This window comes from Panicum hallii, chromosome 1 (genome assembly GCF_002211085.1).
Source record: "Panicum hallii strain FIL2 chromosome 1, PHallii_v3.1, whole genome shotgun sequence".
NCBI classification, from domain to species: domain Eukaryota; kingdom Viridiplantae; phylum Streptophyta; class Magnoliopsida; order Poales; family Poaceae; genus Panicum; species Panicum hallii.
In genome coordinates, this window is record NC_038042.1 from 3,648,607 (window position 1) to 3,669,546 (window position 20,940).

The 20,940-nt window shown below is 47.2% G+C and overlaps 4 protein-coding genes across 5 annotated transcripts; 3 read left to right on the forward strand and 1 right to left on the reverse strand.

The window, feature by feature from the left end:
- Positions 1–4,561: 4,561 nt before the first annotated feature.
- LOC112884034 (squamosa promoter-binding-like protein 4) lies at positions 4,562–7,908 on the forward strand. Its single transcript, XM_025949339.1, has 4 exons — positions 4,562–4,989; positions 5,597–5,733; positions 6,063–6,293; positions 7,248–7,908. Exons 1-4 carry the CDS (start codon positions 4,670–4,672, stop codon positions 7,553–7,555), a joined length of 996 nt encoding a protein of 331 aa, XP_025805124.1. The 5' UTR covers positions 4,562–4,669; the 3' UTR covers positions 7,556–7,908.
- Positions 7,909–8,452: 544 nt separating this feature from the next.
- LOC112884026 (serine/threonine-protein kinase STY13-like) lies at positions 8,453–11,299 on the reverse strand. The gene is made up of 3 exons (XM_025949326.1): positions 11,140–11,299; positions 9,874–10,894; positions 8,453–9,093 (listed from the first exon to the last, which is right to left on the reverse strand). The coding sequence occupies exons 2-3, from the start codon at positions 10,800–10,802 to the stop codon at positions 8,754–8,756; spliced, it is 1,269 nt and encodes a 422-aa protein (XP_025805111.1). The 5' UTR covers positions 10,803–10,894; positions 11,140–11,299; the 3' UTR covers positions 8,453–8,753.
- A 2,489-nt stretch (positions 11,300–13,788) lies between these two features.
- Positions 13,789–17,202, forward strand: LOC112901580 (trihelix transcription factor ASR3). 2 transcript variants are annotated; one of them, XM_025970524.1, is made up of 2 exons: positions 13,789–14,797; positions 16,539–17,202. In XM_025970524.1, the coding sequence occupies exons 1-2, from the start codon at positions 13,915–13,917 to the stop codon at positions 16,835–16,837; spliced, it is 1,182 nt and encodes a 393-aa protein (XP_025826309.1). In that variant the 5' UTR covers positions 13,789–13,914; the 3' UTR covers positions 16,838–17,202. The 2 variants fall into 2 exon arrangements, with proteins under 2 accessions (XP_025826309.1, XP_025826318.1); XM_025970533.1 differs by having other exon boundaries at positions 16,542–17,202.
- A 596-nt stretch (positions 17,203–17,798) lies between these two features.
- LOC112884863 (pollen receptor-like kinase 4) lies at positions 17,799–19,928 on the forward strand (the record flags this gene model as incomplete). Its single annotated transcript, XM_025950479.1, has 4 exons — positions 17,799–18,283; positions 18,347–18,426; positions 18,544–19,212; positions 19,315–19,928. Coding segments are annotated over 4 exons (1,848 nt in total), but the record flags the coding sequence as incomplete, so codon positions are not given.
- Positions 19,929–20,940: the final 1,012 nt, after the last annotated feature.

A 20,940-nucleotide genomic window follows, 5' to 3' on the forward strand; every position in this document is an offset into this window, starting at 1 on the left:
TTGAACTAGGAAGAAAGTTGCTCTTTATTAGTACTAACATGCAGATTCGTTCACGTGCAAAAAGCAAGCTGTGTCGTCTCTAGTTACTCTCTTACTCTGAGTAAAGCTGGTATTTAACCTTTAGCTCACTGATTAGTCATTAGTCAAGCTAAATAATCACATCCACTTGGCATAAGATGGCTTACATTTCAAGCACACATTCGGAGAGATGCCTCCCCTAGCTAACCGGTGACACTTTTCTTGATTGTTGTTTAATTTGGCAGATTCTCCAAACCTTTATTGGCACCCCCAATCATACAAACGCTAAGTACGCTGTCCTAAGATTCTACAGTCAGGAAACCCGCACTAAGTGTAGTAGCAGCAACAAAATTTTATTTTTCGCTCGAGCTAATATTTTCTTTTGGAGAAATGGATTATATCTCAGCCTCTACATCTCAAGATGCACGTAGCCGCCCATTTTTACGTCATCTTAGCCATGTGAAAGAAACGATGTATAGTTGATGTACGTGTTGCTAATCACATATATATAGTTGATCCATCGTGCATAAAGTCAGCTGATCTATAACTTGCAAGTTGGAAGAGAGTACCCCTCTACTTGCTGCAAACAGTGCATTATTAAAGGACCTATACACCTGTGTAGTAGTTAATAATCCATCTAAAATTACGTGTAGGGTTTCTTTGTTTGTTCTTTGGCAAAGCAATACAAAGTTTAACCACTAGATTACCGTAAAAAGTTCATCTTTGGCCTGAAATGATTAAAGACGAAGCACAAAGCTCGTCTTGCAACCTTAGACAACGTATCCCGATTCTAATCATGGTGCAGAGCTGCATTTTTTGAGGGTTAAGGTGTGAACATGGTTGAGTTGTTTGTCAAATGGCTCCCAATATACTAGTGGTGAAAGAGCACACTGGAAGCTTTTGTTAAAGCAACGAAATCTATGCATGGAAGTGTCTGAAATCTTGTCCTTTCATTGCCCTCCATCCTTTACTTTTTGTTGATCTTTGAACAAGGATGATTATTATGTGACTAACTTAGGCTTCATGAGGGTCCCTGAAGTTATTTTGTAGTTCAGAAAAATTAAAGTGCAGTTCACACGAGTCTCGATCATACATGGTTTGTTATAAGGATTCTGATAGATAGAGGGTCGACAATTTGACTATGGCCCTATATGGATACAATTGGGAGTTTCTTTTGTGCAGCCTATATATATATGTGTGTGTATAACACACACACACACACACAAGTTTGTAGGTCGCATCTGACAGTATTGCTTTGTTTTTTTCCTTTTTCTAACTCAGAAAAAAAAAGAAGAGGAAAAAAATGCAATATTGACTTAAAGTGAGAACTTCTTATTATTAGGTAAATCGTCAATTGGGATATGCTTCTCTACAGTGTTCCATGCATATAATCTTTCCATCTTCCAATGAAACCTTCAGTTCTCATAAGAATACAAGATCTTCATTCAGTTCAATGGAATTCCTTTTTATTTTTCCTTAGATCAGTGAAACTTTTTCTGAAAGGTTTTGCATGCATAATGTACTGCTGATTCCAAAACTCACTACCCCAACTTTGAACACCCAGCAGATCCGGGCGTGTAAATGACTGAACTGAACTTGATAAAGAGAGATCCAGTCGTTCCTTGAGGTCTCCGGTCAAGACGGGGGCGTTGTTTTCCATCTGCGGCGCCCTTTTCGTGGGCACTTTTCACCGGGCGTAAGCTAAAGAAACAACGGCCACCGCCGAGCTGAACTGAGCGCCCGAGCTATACCTTTCAGTGCTCGGGAGGCCATCCGTTTCAATCGATCTGACGCTAACCTCGCCGAGGCATGCACGCCCATCACATAGACTGACGACTCTGACTGAACATCCCGGTCGCCGTTGCTGAAAATGTTTCCTCCCTGAAGTGACCTGTCGAGCGCTTTCTGTTCCCTGGCCGCAGCTGAAATGCTGAATCTTTTTGGTGTGCATGTGAATGCATCCTTTGACTCTGCTGATCGTCGGTCCATCTTCAGAGTCACTTCTTATTTCTTTTCTTTTTTTTTTGAATGGAACTTCTTATTTCTTGGTTGCAAGTGCACGCATGATGTGTGCTGCCAGCTCAAAAAAAGGGTTTTGTTGCATCAAACGTTTGCAGAGCTGGTATGGGCCGCATTTTAGCTCAGGTATGGAACGATTCGGTTGGTGATGGCCCAAGGTCCTCGATTAGGCGCCTAGCGATGCGGTAGAAGATTAAGCCCAGCCCAAGTAATCTGCACGCATGATGATGATTTCAAGAATCCAATGCAGATAGGCCCCAGATCGACGGGAGATTTTAGATCTTCTGATCTCGTCTAGTTGTCTTCATCGTATGCTCGCTGAGCTTCTCTTCTCCATTTTGTTTGCAGAGATGGTTCTGTTTGGATTCATTCTGGAGTAATTATTATTGATGGGGAAGGCTCTGTTACTATCGTGGGCCCATTTGCACATACGGGCCGGGCCGAGACGATGACAGTACATGGTCCGATGACGTGCCTGCTACCTGTAGGGCCTCTCTCTCTCTCTCTCTCGCCCCCCCCCCCCCCCCCCCCCCCCTCCCTCCCTCTCCCCCATCATCATCCAATAGAACTCAATCGACGGCCATAAATTAAACAGCTGTCCGGTTGCTGGATGCTCGCGTTGAGGCATGGGCCCCAGCACAGTTTTTTTGTTCGTCAGTTCTTCATCATGCATGCCCTGGCCTACCGATTTTGCTGGCCTCCTCTTCCTCACCTACCCGTTTCATTTTGATGTGGCTTTGGCAGCTGGTATGCTTGGTTCGGTAATTTCCAGGCAAACCCCTTGCATGGATCGTGTGATTAATTGTCGGCATGCTTGTGTTGAAATTATAAGTAGCAGTGTAGCACTAGAGCTTGGGAGACAGGTTTGGGGCAGCACACATCGTCAGATTCTTTTTTTTCACGACCGTGCCTGAACATGTTTTTCATTAGAGTACGACCATAAAAACTTTTAGCACGAATCATGTGATTAACAAGCCTGTTCCCCGTGTAACAAATAATTATTCTTGTTTACTCCGTGAAAGATTATTGCTTGGGACTTTCAAGTTTCAGGGGTTGTGATATATGTTATACCCATGGCAGCATATATATCACTTCGCTATATTCTTAACACCTTCACGTATTGAATATTTTCAATTCTCCCCTATGCTTGTTGACCATTCAATATGCAGATAAACGTGAATTAACGATGTAACATTTGGGGATCATAATAACAACCAAGTAATATCTACTCTCTTTTCTTGTAAATCAATGTCTCTGCTTGTAAATAGAAGTCGTTTTGGATGATGATATGATCTCTAACGCATAACTTTTGACCTTTCCCATCCTAGAGCAACGCAACGCGACATTTTGTCTCCTTTTGAACGTTAAAATTAATAAAAGTTTTTCTTTACTTCATATACTAAGAGTCCGTTGAGGAGAATTCTAGCCGGCTCCGGCTTCTCTGATAAAATACTGTTTACTGGAGCTCAGAAGGAGGCGGAGCTAGCCAGAGCTCCCCCGAACGGGCTCTAATTTTTTCATGTAAATTTCTTGCACTCCAAAAGACCCCACATGGCCCACATGCCAGAACATCACTCCACAACTGTATGTCTGAGATCGAAGCTGCACACTCCGATCGTGCAGCACCATTAGTGAGAAGGCCACGTTGACTTTTCACAAAACCGCATGAAAAAAAGACAAGAAGATAACGCAGGCAGCAATTGCCAGCTCGTGAACAAAATGGGGGTTCAGGACGCAGGGTCGGAGTCACAGCCACCTCACCACCGCCGCATCGCATCACTCATCTTTCCTTTCCATGTCCATCAACCAAAAAGGAGGGCAAAATTTTTATTTTTTTTGAAGGAGGGAAATGAAGGGGCCAGCAGGAAAACGACCTCTGACCTCCCCCACTTCTTTATGCTAAAAAAATGCCGCAGAAGGGAAGATGCACAGCTAGCTCCCACAGCACCTCACGTCTCAACTAAGCATAGTTAACTAAAGTTTAATTAAGGGGGCCATTAGCAGCTTATTAGCACACTGATTAGCATTATTACCCCAGCAACCATTTTTAAAATTATCACAAGAAAAGGATGTGCAGTGTTCATGAAATGAAAGACCTGAGCTTCTGTTGGGCCTCCCCATTTTTGGTTGCTTCTTTACTTATTTGTATACGTATATACACAGTTTTGTCTCACATCCACGAATCTGCTTCTAATTTTTAATCTTCATGAATGGTGGCAATTTTATGTCATTTGATTATCTCGGTTCTTGCCCAAAAATAGTAGTTTAGGTGTTTAGCACCGGTGAGTTTTGAGCAAATTCATTTGGAATGGTTTGCAAAAATTTACGCTTTCAATTACTTTTGAATTAGCACCTTGTTTGATTACCCATTTTTATGTGAACCCTACCGCCAAAATAGAATTTTTTTTCTGGACAAAAGCACACACGAAAAAGAGAAAAGACATTACTCCTATGCAAGGAAAGGAAAGCGAGAAAAAGAAAAGGAGGTCCAAATATAAAAAAGACTTGCCTTTTTCTATTCCAAATTCTCTTTCCCCCATCTCTTCTTCTCCACAGTCCACACTGTTCACCTCGTCTCCCCCCTCTCCTCGATCCCAAATCCCGAATTGACCAGCCCAAATCGGCGCCCCGCATGGAGTGGACGGCCCGGAAGCCCGCCGCTTCGCCCTCCTCGCCTCCCCTGCTCTGGGACTGGGGCGACCACGCCGCCGCGGGCTCAGGCTCCTCCGGCGACGCGCCGGCGCGGCGCGGCGGGAAGGAGCGGGAGGCGAAGCGTACCAAGGGCGAGGAGGGCGGGGGAGCGGAAGTTAGGTGCCAAGTTGAGGGGTGCGGGCTGGAGCTCGGCACGGCCAAGGACTACCACCGGAAGCACCGCGTCTGCGAGGCCCACACCAAGTGCCCCCGCGTCGTCGTCGCCGGCCAGGAGCGCCGCTTCTGCCAGCAGTGCAGCCGGTCAGTGGTGTTCTTGCTTCCGATTGCTCCCCGGAGCTTTTGCTCTGCTCTCGCTTGCTCTGGTTGACCTCTGCGGAGCCGCAAGATTGCGGCTCTCTGCGATTGCCCTCCTTCCTTCTTTGATGATTACTTCCTGCGAGGATGGGTCGCGCTGTTACGCTGCAATAATCGCGTGATTAGTTGATTGATTTGCGCAAGCATGTGTTTTACGTGCTCTTTAGTTTTGCGGCTATGCTGTGCGCGCACGGCGTGTAAAGACTGCGTGTGCTGTTGTGCGTTTTTTTTGGTACGGAGCTGTGTGTTTCCTGATCTGACAACGGAAGATGCTGCCTTTCCACTATTAGTACTGCTGTACGTGTGGAGAATCGTACGCATGGGTAAAATGGCTGTGCAGCAATGCTTGTTTCCCCTTTCCAGTTTTGGTATGGCTCTCGATATATGTGTATGCTTTTGGGATGAGCTTTTTGGTGGCCTGTGTCTATTTTGATTCTGTTACTGTATCTAAATTGCAGGCATATCTTCTGTTTGCGCTTTTACATGGCAATTAACCATATGTCCTAGAATGTATGTTTGGTTTTTGCTGATTGCTTGGGTTTTGGTAATCCAGGTTTCATGCTCTGTCAGAGTTTGATCAGAAGAAGAGGAGCTGCAGGAGGCGTCTGTCTGATCACAATGCCCGTCGGCGGAAGCCTCAGCCAGATGCGTACGCCTTTGCCTCTGCAAGGCTGCCTTCATCATTGTTTGGTAATTCTTCACGTCTTAATAGTGTTTGGCATTTGCCATCTGTGGACACCGGCTGAGTTTCATCTGCAAGTACAACTTTGCAACTAGATGTGTGAAACTTGTGCAAATGGAAAGCTTTCTATCTTTGATATTTGATAATAAGTTCTCTGACTGTTGTGCTTCTTAATGGAATTGAATACAAATTGGGCATGAGACTTGAGAGAACCATGATTCATAATGTATATCGTGTATTATATAACTCAGATTGTCAGGTTTCAGCTAATTCTACCTTCTTACCTCCTGTTTATAAAACTAAATGTTCTAATCCCTGAATTTTTCTGCCACTGCAGATGATAGGCGGCAAATAAGTTTTGTCTGGAATAAAGCTCCTCTTAGCCATATAAGACCTTTCACTTCTCCATGGGACAGCTCATCTGACTTCAAGCTCCCACATGCCAAGGAAATAAGAGAGCTATCAACAAAAGTTGGGACAATAACTGGACAAGTTCATTTCGATAAATCTCACCTGTCCAATGCCATTCCAACACTTAGCCATGGCAAAGAGCTGTTGCCAATGAAAGGTTTGGTTTTCCAGACATTATCCTTACCTAAGGCAGAAATGTGTTCGTCAATGAAGAAGCTGCTGTTTGCTTTGTCAAGTGGTTCACCGCATTTGTTTACAAGATGTAAAAAAAATATCTGGCTTAGTGGGACCTTACTTAAAACATCTAGGACAATTGACACATAAAAGGAACTATTTGAGCGTTCCCTCATCACTTCTAAGTCTTGCAGAGATAGTGGTGAATTTTCGTTTCCAAAGTTTGTGAATTAAAAGTCAATATATTTGTAGCTGATCATATGATTTAGCCTACCTAGAACAGTTGGTGGAACAAAGAATGCTCAACGTGTTGCCATAACTCTACTCATGCTGGGCTATTGGATGTTTTATTGTTGATTACAGTATTCTTTAGTCCGTAAATGTACTCCCAGAAAAAGAACATATTAAAATTATTGAATTATCAAGTGTATTATCCAAACACTTGATTGAGTTAGACTTAAGGAAAATAGAATATCAATATCATTTTCTCTGAAACCGTATTGGGACTTGATTATTAGTGACGATGAAGTTTGAACGTCAAGAAAAAGAGTAGTCCATTTTTCACCAATACCATATTTGGTAATATAATTTTGTTTGTTCAGTTTCCTATGTCATATGTTACTGAAGCTCTTGATCACTATTGATATAAGCTAGTCCTTGTTCTGCATATGTATAATGTAGAAACTTCATTCTGCATTTGCAGGTCTTTCATTGGAGCCTCTTTCACCTACATTTTTCTGGGATGCTAGTGTTTAGTGTAGCAATATTGAGCATTAAAATTAGAAATCCTAATTGACCTGAGTTCTGCTTAATATCCATGCTAGTTTGGTGAACCATATGATTTCATTTGCCATTCCAGAGACTACTGCATCCTAATGTTCTTTGTTGTCCTGATTTCAATGGGAGAATAACATGGATTGAACAATTGGTTGTGCAGGTCCGGACACATCAATAACTGCTTCAAAATTCGATGGAGCACCGGATCTTCAGCGTGCTCTCTCTCTTCTGTCAGCTGGCTCTTGTGGATTCCCGGATCCTGTACCGCAAGCATCTTGCCTTATCCAGTTCACTGGTGCCAGCGAGAACAGCAGTGACCTTCATTTATCACATGGAGGGAACTCTGGTCCAGCTTCATGTGCTGATGAACAGCATATAGCACCTCAGCCTCAGCTGGTTCGTTTTACCATGGATGCCAGTAGCAATGTCTATGAGCCCACTTTCTTCGGTGTAAACCAGATAAACTAAGGCGTGAAAGACGCACACCACCTGATCATTTGGATAAATTGCCACAAAGATGGCCTGGGGTCTTGCAAGTTCTTCAACCAGCTGCTGGAGATCAAGATCCTCTGTTAATGTTATCTACATATTTATTGGCCATCCCTGAACTAAGTTGAACTGAGCGTAGGCCAGCTTATGTTGAATATGCAGTTCCAACCTGTGATTGACCCATTTTTTTCTGTTCCTTTTTGCCCCCAGTGATGTGACTACTTAAAACTTTTAAGTGTGATATTGTAATTTTACACTTGTATAATCCTACTGTCAACTGTTGGATATTTTTTAAGATGTCCTTGATGAATCTGGACATGTATTTTCGCGTGTATAGTTTCTACATCTTTTTTCTATTAAAAATTAGCTGTTGCTTCAATACTGGCTTGATTCAAATATTAGAGTGACTTCAACCCCAGCCGCAGATACTTGTTTTTTTAATTAATATCATCGACGAACAAATTATCGTAGTCCAAGCAAAGAAATCAATCTTGTCCCCTCGAATCGAACAGCTATTTTGATATCAGGAAAAGAAAAATCGTATTGGACATGTTTGCAGAACCTAGTCACGATCACAGTTGTCTCCATACAAGCCTGCTTGTCCCACATGAGTATGTGGCTGAGATCTGATGTCTCAGTGCAACTAGCCAGACTAGCCACAAGACAACTTGGCATGTTCTGGTTTCCAAACAGGAATCACCAACCGAATTGCTCAGAAATAAAATTTCTCCATGGCCGGCACACGATGCACACAGGTATGGACCAAGTCCATGTTTGACTTCGGCAACATATGACGACGCAGACACATGATAACCAAACCAAAGTCAATGTCATTCGGAAGCGCAGAGAATAGCAAAATTGTAATAAACGCAGGTCAACACCGAAGAAGGGTGCTGAAACTTGAAATCAGGCAACTTGTTCGAGTACAAGAACAAGCAGATGTTATTAACATAGGAAAGCTCCATTAGATCTTTGTTAACATACAAGGCAACATCACCTATACTTTCAGAAGAGAACTTCAGCTGTGCAGCATACACAGGATATAATGCAACAACACAGAAGCTCAAATCCTAGGGGCTTCAGCGCAGACCCCTAGCACCGATGCGGTGAACACATTGAGATAGGCTCCTCCTCCTTTCTTCCATCAATTCTCCTCATCTAGCCACCAGTTTCCACTTCAATCGGTTGTCATGGGCTGAGACATACAGCAGCGGAAGCGTGCTTTACGCACATTGCTCACAATCTCCATCTCAGCACTCTCAAGCATGCAGACGATCTCAGTAAATGGTGGGCGAACTTCAGGGTTCGCATCCCAGCAGCGAGTCATGATGTGGGTCAGAGAAGGCAGGCAGTCTTGAGGGATTACTGGACGAGCACCCTTATTTACAACAGCGAAAGCTGCCTGAACAGCTGTCATGTTTGTGAAGGGAAGCATGCCGGTTATAAGTTCCCACAAGACAATCCCAAAACTATAGACATCAACTTTATGATCATAGGGCCTGTGCTGGATCATTTCCCTGCAAATAGGAAAAAAAAAAAGCCAAACACCAAATCATTTACTATACACACAGTATAACACTGAATTATTGCCAAAAAAATCCAAATTACAGAAGCAACAGTCTGCTAGAGAGGCAATGGTAAGCTGAATGCTCATCTCCAGTTTTTTTATGTAAGCAATAACATTTAGACCACATATACAAAAGAAAAACAACTTTCTGCTATTATTGTTGCTCACCCTCCCCCTGCTGTGGACAAAATATATGCATGTGTGCAACGTCAGCAATAGTTTAGCATTAAATAAGATGACACACACTCTGTACAGAAAAAGATGGAAACTGGGCACACCAGTCTCACCGCATTGATAGCTATGAAGTTAGTCTGTCTACGTTAGTCTGTCTACTGTGTCATGCGTAAGCATGCAAGTCAATGGCACAAATATTATTCAATTGATTGGATATGCAACAACATATTGATGATCTAATGAAAAAATTGGACAGTGTTGCATAATTGATAGATAAATAATACAGTTCAAGTGACCCAGAAGGCTGCTATGAAGCATATATAATTGAGTGCAATCAGTCAGACTATCCACGTAAACACACGTCAGGAATTGTAATTGCGACTATACGACTTAAACAGATTATCAATCTACAGTGATGTTCTAGAGTGAAGGCCTGGTTTCCTGGCAACTTATGAGCTACGAAAGGTTGTGTATGGAAATAATCAAATAATGATAGACAGATATCAACAAAATTCTCAATAGGAAAATCTTCAGTAAGGGAGATTTTATAACTTACGGTGCCATCCAGCGGTAGGTTCCTGTCTCTGGTGTCATCCCTTCAGTTTTCACCTCAATACGAGCAACTCCAAAGTCAGCAATCTTAATGGATTTGTCTGCTGCAATCAGAAGGTTATCTGACTTTAGGTCTCTGTGAATAAATCCCAATGCATGAACATAAGCCATTCCCCGGGCTACATCAAGCGCCTGTTTCACAGCCAACCTCAAAGGCACCGACTTGTTCTGCCTTCTCGCCAGGAACTGCCGGACTGAGCCGCCCTTGGCATACTCTGTAATAATGCACCATACAATCGATTTCCTACATGCCCCTATGAACCTTACAATATTTGGGTGACTCAGCCTTGACAACATCATAACTTCTTGCACAAATTGCTGCTCCATCAAATGGGCTCTTTCCGGGTCATTCTCAGGCTTCTCCAGCAGCTTAATGGCAACATCTTCTCCATTGTATGTTCCCCGGTACAGCTTCCCAAAGGCTCCTTGAGCAAAAGGATCCCCCATGTCCAACCTCCCCAGATCAATAGTCCACTGCTCATAGTTGTTTAGTATCTCTGTAGGATTATTCGGGTCCATCAAGACACGAGCCAATGCATCCTCACTCAGCGTGTGCGCAGCCACACGGTTGGGGCGGAAGACACTATTGCCAACTGAGTAGCTTGCCGTCGGGGCATCACGAAGGCCTGGGTGCTTCAGTATGACCGTGCGGGACTCATTCGAGCCCACACTGCTGTTGTCCACAGACATGGCGACAGAACCGCCGGCGCAGTTGGCCAGGTTGAAGCCATCGGCGCTGTCCACAGACATGTGGGAGCCCTCCCCAAACTTCTGGTAATAAGGCATGTTGTAGAAGCCATTGATCTCATTGTCTTGCATCCCCTTGCCTCCGCCACCGCCAATCATACCATGAAACCTCGCCCCCTCAGCCATGTCCAAGGATCAAATCCTAATAGTAGAGCTGCAGCTGCTGCAGATTGCCCATACTCACACGAGAAACGCCCTCCCCTGCTCCCTCGCCAGCTCTGCAACAAGAAGAAATTAATGAGATGAGCTGGCAGACACTAAACAGCATGAAATTCTAGCTTAAAACAGCAGCACAGCATAGGACAAGGGTGTACACATGTATACCCGATAACTTTTGCAAACGAAATCGCAGTTAGTAGGTGATATATCGTAACTGGGTCAGATCCGAATACAAATAGCTTGTGTTAGGGTTTGGGGTGCTCCGTTTCGCGCAGCAGGGAGGGAAGAGAAGGGGCGGGCATACCTGGCGGACGGATGCTCGTCGCCGGCAAAGGGCCGGGCGAAGACGAGGCGAATGGCGCCGCCGCTCGCCCAGTCGTCGCCGGCAGGAAGGGAAGACCAAGGGAGGAGACTGAGAGAAGGGAAAGGGGGGAAGAAACACAGATGACCCTGAAGGCTGAAGGGGAGGGGTGAACCGTGAACAAACTGAACACCCAGCAGGCAGCTAGCCGCGACCGCGACCGCGACGCGCTCAGGCTTCTCGATGGCAGCCAATTGCTGGTTCTCTTGACTGTTATTTCTTTTCTTTCTGTTTTACCGATCATCCTTCGTACCGCTCTCCTATTTATTTATTTTAAAATTATATGGTATAAATTAGATACTTATAATGCACGCTCACTTATTTCTATAAACACACGTACGCAAATTCTAATATAATAGCTGAATAATAAAATTGGTTCTTCATCCCTTTAATTTAAACAACTAAACCCATTCTGAATTTTTAAATGCTTTGGTGAGTTTTCTTCTAAAAATCTAGTATTCTTCTTATTTTTATTTTTCCTTAATTCCTTGGAAAGGAGATAAAAAAGAAAAAAACTATTTATTTACTCTTATAATAGGAAGCATGCATGTTTTTCTAATCTATAGAAGAAAATCTAGAAGGAACGACAAGATCTGATACCGAAAGAAGGATGAAAAGATGGGAAAAGAGCCAAAGAGAAGATAAGGAATTATAGAGGATGCACAAACCGGTATACACGCTTTCTCAATCTATTGCAGACTCTACTCACTTCTTTAAGGTTGCTTGGTTCCATACATCAATCTCTTAATTATCTTTTCCAAATCTAAATATTAAAAACATAAACAAACAATTTGTTCAACACATTAATCATAGAGAAACGCAAATATTTTTTTACAAAGCCAAACGGTAAATTTTATGAATAAATACATAGTTTTTAAAAGTGTTTGTAACATTGTTATTGGATCGAACTAGGCTATGCCTTGAAAAAGATAAGGAGAAGTGTTGGATATGATAGCCGATTGATTAATATCAAATGTACATCCACGACTTCAACCCACAAAATTAGAGGACTCATTGCTTGTATTGCTAGTTTGCGTAAATTAACATAGCTGAATAAAGAAGATTGAAATGGGGAGTAGAATTTTATATCTCTTTCAAAATTATGCGTTCAAACGCACTCTGTCTTAAAAAATTACGCATATATGCTCAACAGTTTATGAAAAGACCATCTAGCAATATTTATGGCAAAAAAACATCTACCTGATAAATAATCAAGCGGAATCATATAGTTACTGATCCATAGGGGCTTAGAGTTCGTCATTAGATGAGGTCAAACTTACTTGATTTGAAATAGCGAGTTGATGGAAGCGTGGTGGTGAAAAAAAAAAGGCATAGTTGTGGTTGAAAAGCCCAAGGCAAAGGTGGAGAAGAACTTCTTAGCATGTAAATTTCAGATCTCTTCTCTTGGTGTTCTGCTTGGAGAACGAAGAGAAGACGAGACTTAAGATCAAGACAGAGAAGGATGAAGGCGGAGGTAGGAAAGAGGCAAAGAGAAGGTAATAAACTAGAAAAGATACGAAAACCGTCGTGAAAACATTTTTGTCAATCTATTGCAGACTCTACCCTATTCTTTAATCTTTAGATATCCTTAATTGCAGACAGCAATATCTTGATTATTCTTTTTTCATCTACAGAGATTAACATAAATCTATACAAAAGATCTGCCTAGTATATAGAAAATGATCAAGGAGCATTAATCATTAGAGAAGGGGATTTTACATAACTAAAAGAGCCGGTAACTTTTAGGAAAACTAAAGCCCTATCTATTTTCCCATAAGATTATATAATTCAGCTTAAAACCTAAAAAAATAATCTAACAAGGAAACAAACACTCTAGCTTATTTATCAGATTATATAATCTACACCCTTTAGACTATAATAATCTATAAGCTGCTGAAAATATGCTTATTTGGGATTATATAATTCATCACCAATAAGCTAGATAATATAATCTTGCTTGTAAACAAACAGGATCTAAGTAAATATTATTTTCTCCCTAAACCATAAAACCAAGTAAGATCGTTTGCGCGAGGTAGACGCGTCTTGAAATCAAAGGACGACGGCTAATTTGAACTCTGAAGGTGTTTCCACTCCACCATGTGTTTCACAGTCTGTGATCAGGAAAGAGAGAGAGCCGCGCCTGCCGTCCCTTTCCCTTGTTCTGTTCATAGACAAGCCGGGGGCAGTCGGCTCGGCCACCCAGTCAACGGAAGCGCTCAGTTGGCACGTTCGCAAGATCCCAAGCCAGTCTCTGTCAGGGAGGCTGTCGTCTGACACCGTCGCAGCAGCACGTTTTTTTGCTAGGGGCAGAAAAGGAAAACTGGACGCAGCGGCACGCGACCGCGACTCGGCGCGGTCGTGCACACGCGCGGTGGATGTGGTGATGGGGCCGATTGAGGATGAGGGTCTCGACGACTTGCTGGTGCCCCCGGCCCAAACGCCCGCCTAGGCCCAAGATGGCAACAGATGGGCTGGACCCATGCGGAAGAGGGAAACCGGGCCGGGCCCAGGGGACGGCGGATGGTGGAAGTGGAACTGGCTGGAACTGCTGCCTGTCTGCCTCTGCCTGCCACTGACCGCGCCGGGCTCCACGACAACACACGCGCACCAGCGAGTACACTCACTCGGGTCTCGAGCTCGCGTGTCGCCTCACGGGCACCGGCGCGCCGCCCTCGACGGCCTCAGCCTCACGGGCACCGACTCACCGTCCCCAGCCCGATGGATCCCGCCGCGGCCGACCTGCAGTGCGTCATCCAGGCGCTCCCGGCGCACTCCAAGGCCGTCCAGCCGCCGCCACTGGTCCAGGCGCTCCCCGCCCACCACTCCCCGGCCAAAACCCACCCGCCGCCCGCCCCCGCCTCCTCTCCCGCCGGCCCCAAGCGCCGCCCCCCGCCCACCCCGCCGGGACCGGCGCCCCCGAGCCCGCGCCGCACCCGCTCGGGCGGCGCGCCGGAGTGGACGCCCGCCGAGACGCTCGCGCTCGTCGCCGAGGTGGCCGCCGTGGACGACGGCTGGTCCCGCTCCGTCTCCGCGTTCCAGAAGTGGGCCATGGTCGCCGAGAATCTCGCAGCCTCCGAGGCCCTCGCCTCCTCGGGAACCGCGAGGCGGCGGGGGAGCAAGAGGGCGGCGGCGGAGTGCCGCCGGCGGTGGGAGGCGCTGGCGGCGGAGTATGGGGCCGTGCGGCGGTGGGAGGTGCGCACGGGCGGGAGGTACTGGGAGATGGGCGCCGCGGCGCGGAGGAAGGCCGGGCTGCCGGTGGAGTTTGATCTGGAGTTGTATGGGGCCATGGACGCGCTCATTCGGGTCGAGGAGGCGCTGCTCGCGGGCGCGGCTGGCGGTGGCGGGGGAGGGGAAGAGGTGGAGGGATTGGTTGGCAGCGGTGCCGGCGTTGAGGTGGGTGAGCATGACGGCGGTGACGACCATGAGGTTGGAGAAGACGAGGTGCAGGAGGATGAAACGGTGGAGGAGGTGAAAGAGGAGGGAGAGGCGGAAGAGGAGGGGGAGGAGGAAGAAGAAGAAGATGATGATGACGACGACGAAAGTGAGGAACATGAGGAAATGCAGGTGGATGATGGCAATGCCGATGCTTCAAATGACTTGGGTACATGCAACTCATTGCCTCCTTTCGCATGTTCCGATTTGGCGGTTGTGTGCTTATGATCATAGTAAGTTGGTGATACTTGAAACTTGATTGTGATGTTTTCTGGTAGTGAAACTTATGTCACAACTAGATGCTTCTACAAGTCTGCAGTGATGTGGCATTCTATGGATGCAAAATGTGTGCACGAATCCTGGAAATGGGTGAACATGTGGCACAGAAAATCAAGGGGATTTTTGCGGTGCATTTGCTATGCGGTGATTGACCAAATATGGTTTTGTTCACCCAGCTATAGGCTTCAGAGTTAGGTGTCAATAATAATGTTAGGAAACAATCATAAGGTGACAGACTTCTGAGAAATTCAGAGATGGCATTCCTGTTTTGCTAGTTATTGAGGAAATGAGGAGTCTCATAATCTTCATTTCTCTTGATCCATTACAGTGCCTGATTGGCGATTACAATAGGTGTTTCTGTCTTGTTAGGTTCACTCCATAGCTGTTCATCAGGCTTAACTCAGGCTATAGATCCTGCATTGCAACTTCTTCACCTAATATAGTTTTTCGAAATTTTATATAGGGGAAATATGTAGAGGAACCAGCTGAATGTTGACAAACCATGAAAATGAGGGATGAGAGTTCTTGAAAATTCTAAAAAAATTTACAGACTATCTGTAAGGGAGGGCATGTTCTGTATCTGCGCAAAATTCAAGTTCAAACTAAAAAAACATTGGCTAGAGATGAAAACTTACCTCCTGTTTTTTACCCAATGTTTAGCCGATTTTCACTAGAATTTCTACCTTTCATGTATTTTGATATTGAGATACCATCCTTTAGTTATTTGTGTCTTGTCTTGTCATCTTGGGCCTGTTTGGATACGATTATAATCGGCTTTTGGGTGAGAAAAATCGAGAATCGAAATTAATCGCGCCAAACGGTCCGCGCTTACTTCGATTTCCTCTGCCGCTGCTTCAGTTGGCCGGCCTCCTTTGCACGTAAAATTGAAAATCAGAAAACGCGGTCGCAATCACGATTCTGGAGGCCGCCGATTCGCTGCGCAGCAATTCCGCATGCCGCGGAGACAAACAGGCCCCTTAGCCACCAAGCAATTTTCTGTAGTCAGTTCATAATGTTGCCTGAAGAATGTTGTTGTTTTAATGGCATGATGAGGTGATTTCTAACTGAAAATGATCTGTTCTGATTAAGAATATTATTTATATCTCTGTAAAGTTGATTGGACTACCATTTCTCGCTTACGCTTAGAAGAGCTAGAACTATCTATATTACATTTATAGCTATCAAGTTTTTAAGTATCTCCATGAATTTCTATCTGATGGAATTTTTAGCATGAGTATCATTTCATACGCAGACAACAAGATATCATCTATGAAGAATAATACTACTTTTCCATTTTCTCATGAGATAATAATTAATATGCAGTAAAATCTAGCAACGTTGGTGGAAAATTAGAGTCAACCATCAAGCAAGACAGAAATGCACTATGGTGTCAGACAGATAGTTTGCTCTAGGACCTGATTTTATGTTCATTGAGTGTACATAGTAACCTTGATATCGAGCAGGTTGATAGTTTTTTGGGCAGTGAATAGGATGATAATAGACGTTGCAATGAGCCATTGCCTAAATTTGCAGTTCTGATTGATCCTTTATACTGCCAGCTTGTATTCGTGTTTCTTTTGTCTTGTCATATTCTGCTGCTGCCTTACTTTCTTTGTAATCTGTTTTGGCAGAAGGCCATGAGGTGGGAACAAACAGCAAACCCGAGAAAAGCCAAAACAATGCATGGGACCTGGCCAACAAGTTACAAGAGAACGCGCAGCATATTCACACCATACTGAATGACGAGACTGATGAAGATGCTGGCCAAAACCATGCTCTTGCTGGTTTAGTTTCACCTGATGCCATGGCGACCACCCGCCAAAAGGCTGATGAGCTCATCAAATCGCTCGGCGGGCTTGTCAGCTACCTGAACCAGTTCACTGAGCTGGTCAAGGAAAGCGGGTTCGAGAACATCGTCGGAATGACCTGATGCATGGGATGCAGGTTTCCTTTGGAGGATTAGATCACGTAGCTTAAGATTTCAGCACTGTAGTTTCTGTGTCCATCTTTGTGAATATTGGGGCACTGTATGACCTTGTAACCCAGGGGATTTGTAGCGGAGATTGTTAGGTGCATTGGCATCGCTCAGGGCCATTGGTTAGATCAGATGCTCACGTCTGTTGTCTGAGGGTTATCTTCCCCCTCCGGCCCCCAATCCCAGATGGTGAGAGATCAGTCGCCTTGCATTTGGAAGTAAATAGTAGCTGTGTATTAGTCCCATGATGTTGCCAGATCCATCGCGTTAGCGATGAAGTGTTGCTTGTGATAATGTTATCAGGCTTCATCTGAATATCATTGACGTGCTGCAGCCCAGCCATGGTGTTTTCTGAAGCGCCATCCAACCTTTCGAGGTTCAGGCAAGAATGCTGTTGTTGTTGGTAGGTATCTTGGGACCTGGCATTTCTTGATGGCAAGGCATCCCATGGCTCAAAATTAGAGCACCATGAACCTGACCTTAAAACCTCCTCTCGCATCCAACCGCGAATGGCACAGAGAAACTGCAGCAACAGACGTCTGAGCTGGGAGAGGCGCTGCTGCGTCTTCTCCCGGCTATTCTTAGCGCCCCCTTCCCCGACCCGGCGTCGCGACCCCTCACCGCATTTCCTCCCCGCCACCTCCTCCCTCCCTTCCATTTCTTCACCCATGCACACGCGGTGCGCCTAGCTTCGCCCTCGCCTCCTCCCACGACGACGCGCCCGGGCGTGCGTGCGTGCATGCTGCGCGCGGCCACAGCCCCGACTCCGACAAGTCGACCACCGCGCGCGTGAACGACCAGCCCCGCCGGACGACGAGCTCGGCCCGGCCCGACCGCGCGCTTCCCCATGGCGCGGCCGCGGCCGCCCGGCCACATCCGCGTTGCCCTCGCCGTCGCCGTCGCCGCCGCCCTCTTGTCGCCGCGCCCCGCCGCGACCCAGGGCGGCGGCGTCACGGAGGCCGACGTGCTGATCGCGTTCCGGAACACGCTGCGCGGGCCGGACGGCGCGCCCCCGGGCCCGCTGCGGAGCTGGGGCACCCCGGGCCCGTGCCAGGGCAACAGCTCATCGTGGTACGGCGTGTCGTGCCACGGCAACGGCAGCGTGCAGGGCCTGCAGCTGGAGCGGCTCGGCCTGGCCGGCGCCGCGCCCGACCTGGCCGCGCTCGCCGTGCTCCCGGGCCTCCGCGCGCTCAGCCTCTCCGACAACGCGCTCACCGGCGCGTTCCCCAACGTGTCCGCGCTCGGCGTGCTCAAGATGCTCTACCTGTCGCGGAACCGCCTCTCCGGCGTCATACCGGAGGGCACGTTCAGGCCCATGCGCGGCCTCCGCAAGCTGCACCTCGCCTTCAACGAGTTCTCCGGGCCCGTGCCGGGATCCATCACCTCGCCACGGCTGCTGGAGCTCTCGCTCGCCAACAACCGCTTCGAAGGCTGCCTGCCGGACTTCTCCCAGCCGGAACTCAGGTTCGTCGACGTCTCCAACAACAACCTTTCCGGCCCGATCCCGGCAGGGCTCAGCCGCTTCAATTCGAGCATGTTCTCAGGTACCCTACCATTCTCTCCGTCGTGCTCGTAGCGATCGATCCTTGCCTCATATCCTGCTGCATGCATGAGATTTCCCGGCGTGACATGAAATCCTCCGCGTTCTTGGCGACGTGCAGGCAACAAGTTCCTCTGCGGCAAACCGCTGGACGCCGAGTGCAACGGCTTGGGGGTGCCGACCTCCGGCATGTCGACCATGATGAAGATCGCCATCGCGCTCATCGTCCTCGGCCTGCTCCTCTGCGCCGTTGGCATCGCCACGGGCGTCCTCGGCCGCCGGAGAAGAAAGCCGAGGCGCGCGGCCGCCGAGTCTCTCGGCGGCGGCGACCAGACGCCCTCCAACCCGAAGCTCAACACCGCGCCGGCCGTCAACATCGAGAGCGCCGCCAGCACGAACCAGCCGCGGGCCGGCGCCGCGACCACGGCCGGGGGCGCCGCCGCGGCGAAGCGCCAGCGGCGGGACGAGCACGGACGGCTGGTGTTCATCCAGGAGGGCCGCACCCGGTTCGAGATCGAGGACCTGCTCCGGGCGTCGGCCGAGGTGCTGGGCAGCGGCAACTTCGGGTCCTCGTACAAGGCGACGCTCTGCGAGGGCCCCGCCGTGGTGGTGAAGCGGTTCAAGGACATGAACGGCGTCGGCCGGGAGGACTTCTCGGAGCACATGCGCCGCCTCGGCCGCCTCGCCCACCCCAACCTCCTCCCCCTCGTCGCCTACCTCTACAAGAAGGAGGAGAAGCTCCTCGTCACCGACTACATCGTCAATGGCAGCCTCGCCCAACTCCTCCATGGTAAACACACAGTATAATCTCAAAATTAAATCTCTCTTCTTGCATTGCATGCGATCTTGCTGCAGGCTGATTAATCGATCGATGTGCTTGGAATTCGATCAGGTAACCGAGGGTCGTTGTTGGATTGGGGGAAGCGTCTGCGGATCATCAAGGGCGCGGCGCGGGGGCTGGCGCACCTGTACGACGAGCTGCCGATGCTGACGGTGCCGCACGGGCACCTCAAGTCGTCGAACGTGCTGCTCGACGGCACGTTCGAGGCGGTGCTGTCGGACTACGCGCTGGTGCCGGTGGTGACGTCGCAGATCGCCGCGCAGGTGATGGTGGCGTACAAGGCGCCCGAGTGCATCGCGCCGCAGGGGAAGCCGTCCAAGAAGAGCGACGTGTGGAGCCTGGGCATCCTCATCCTCGAGGTGCTCACCGGCAAGTTCCCGGCGAACTACCTCCAAAAGGGGCGGCAGGGCGGTGACCTGGCCAGCTGGGTGCAGTCCGTCGTCACGGAGGAGCGCACCGACGAGGTGTTCGACAAGGACATCACGGGGGCCCGGGGCTACGAGGCCGACATGGTCAAGCTGCTCCAGGTCGGCCTGGGCTGCTGCGACGCCGACGTCGACCGGAGGTTGGAGCTCAAGACGGTCATCGCGCGCATCGACGAGATCCGGGAGCCCGAACCCGCCGCCGCCGCCGCCGCCGCTGACTCGACGTCGTCGTCATCCTAGGCGAGCACCACCGCTCCTGATCGCATCGTCACATACACCCGCGTAATTAACCAAGAAAATCCCAGTGATCGATCAGCGCAGTGCATGTATGCAATGCACGAGATGCAACAGAGACGAGGATTTACATGGCAAGCATGGACATGCATGGCTGGATTCTTGGTTCGTGAACTAAATTTGGATGCGTTGTCGACCGATCGATTTGATGAACAAATACAGTTGAGATGGGATAGATCATGGTGATGCGGTTTCTGATATGGTTCATGGGGAATTTCGAGCGTGTAAATTGGCTTAGCTTAATTTGTCAAAAGGGATAAAAGGTGCTAGTGTGTAAGGTACTTTTTATACGTTTTGTTCTATTTTGTGCCCCTTATTCGTACAAATCTTTACATGTCATACCGGAAAATGATGTTAGATTAGCGTGTAGATTGTTTTGTTGTATAATCTCAAAGGCATTATCAGCTGGATTTCATGTGCGGCACGTGTCTTTTCGAAAAGAGTGTATGTTTACGAGCTGTATTTTAACTTTCATTTTTTAAACACGATATTGATGCACGTACACTCAACCCTGTAGACATTCCTGCACAGACTTAATTTTAAAAGCACATCCGATAGACTGGTTGGCAGATCTTGAAATGAAGTACTCAACGGTATTTCAAATTTCAACGTTTTTTAACGTGGTACAAACGCACGCACATTCACTGAATCACCTCTACTAAGGTAGATTGACGAAATTGTCACATGCATCTTGCTATTTTAGGGCACATCGTCTATTGTTGAAAAAAATTATTGTTAATTCCTATGTTAGTCTAGTAAAATGCTAGAAAAATATATATAGTAGAAACCACATCTTCGATGGAAGTATAAAAACCAGTTCAAAAATTATATTTCAATTGCTCAAAAACATATGAAAAGATGCACATCACTACAATAGCACAATATTTCAAAAGATTTATGACCCACTAGCAAGCTATCCTTTCAAGCTATTTTGTTGCGTTCGGCCCAGATTGTGTCA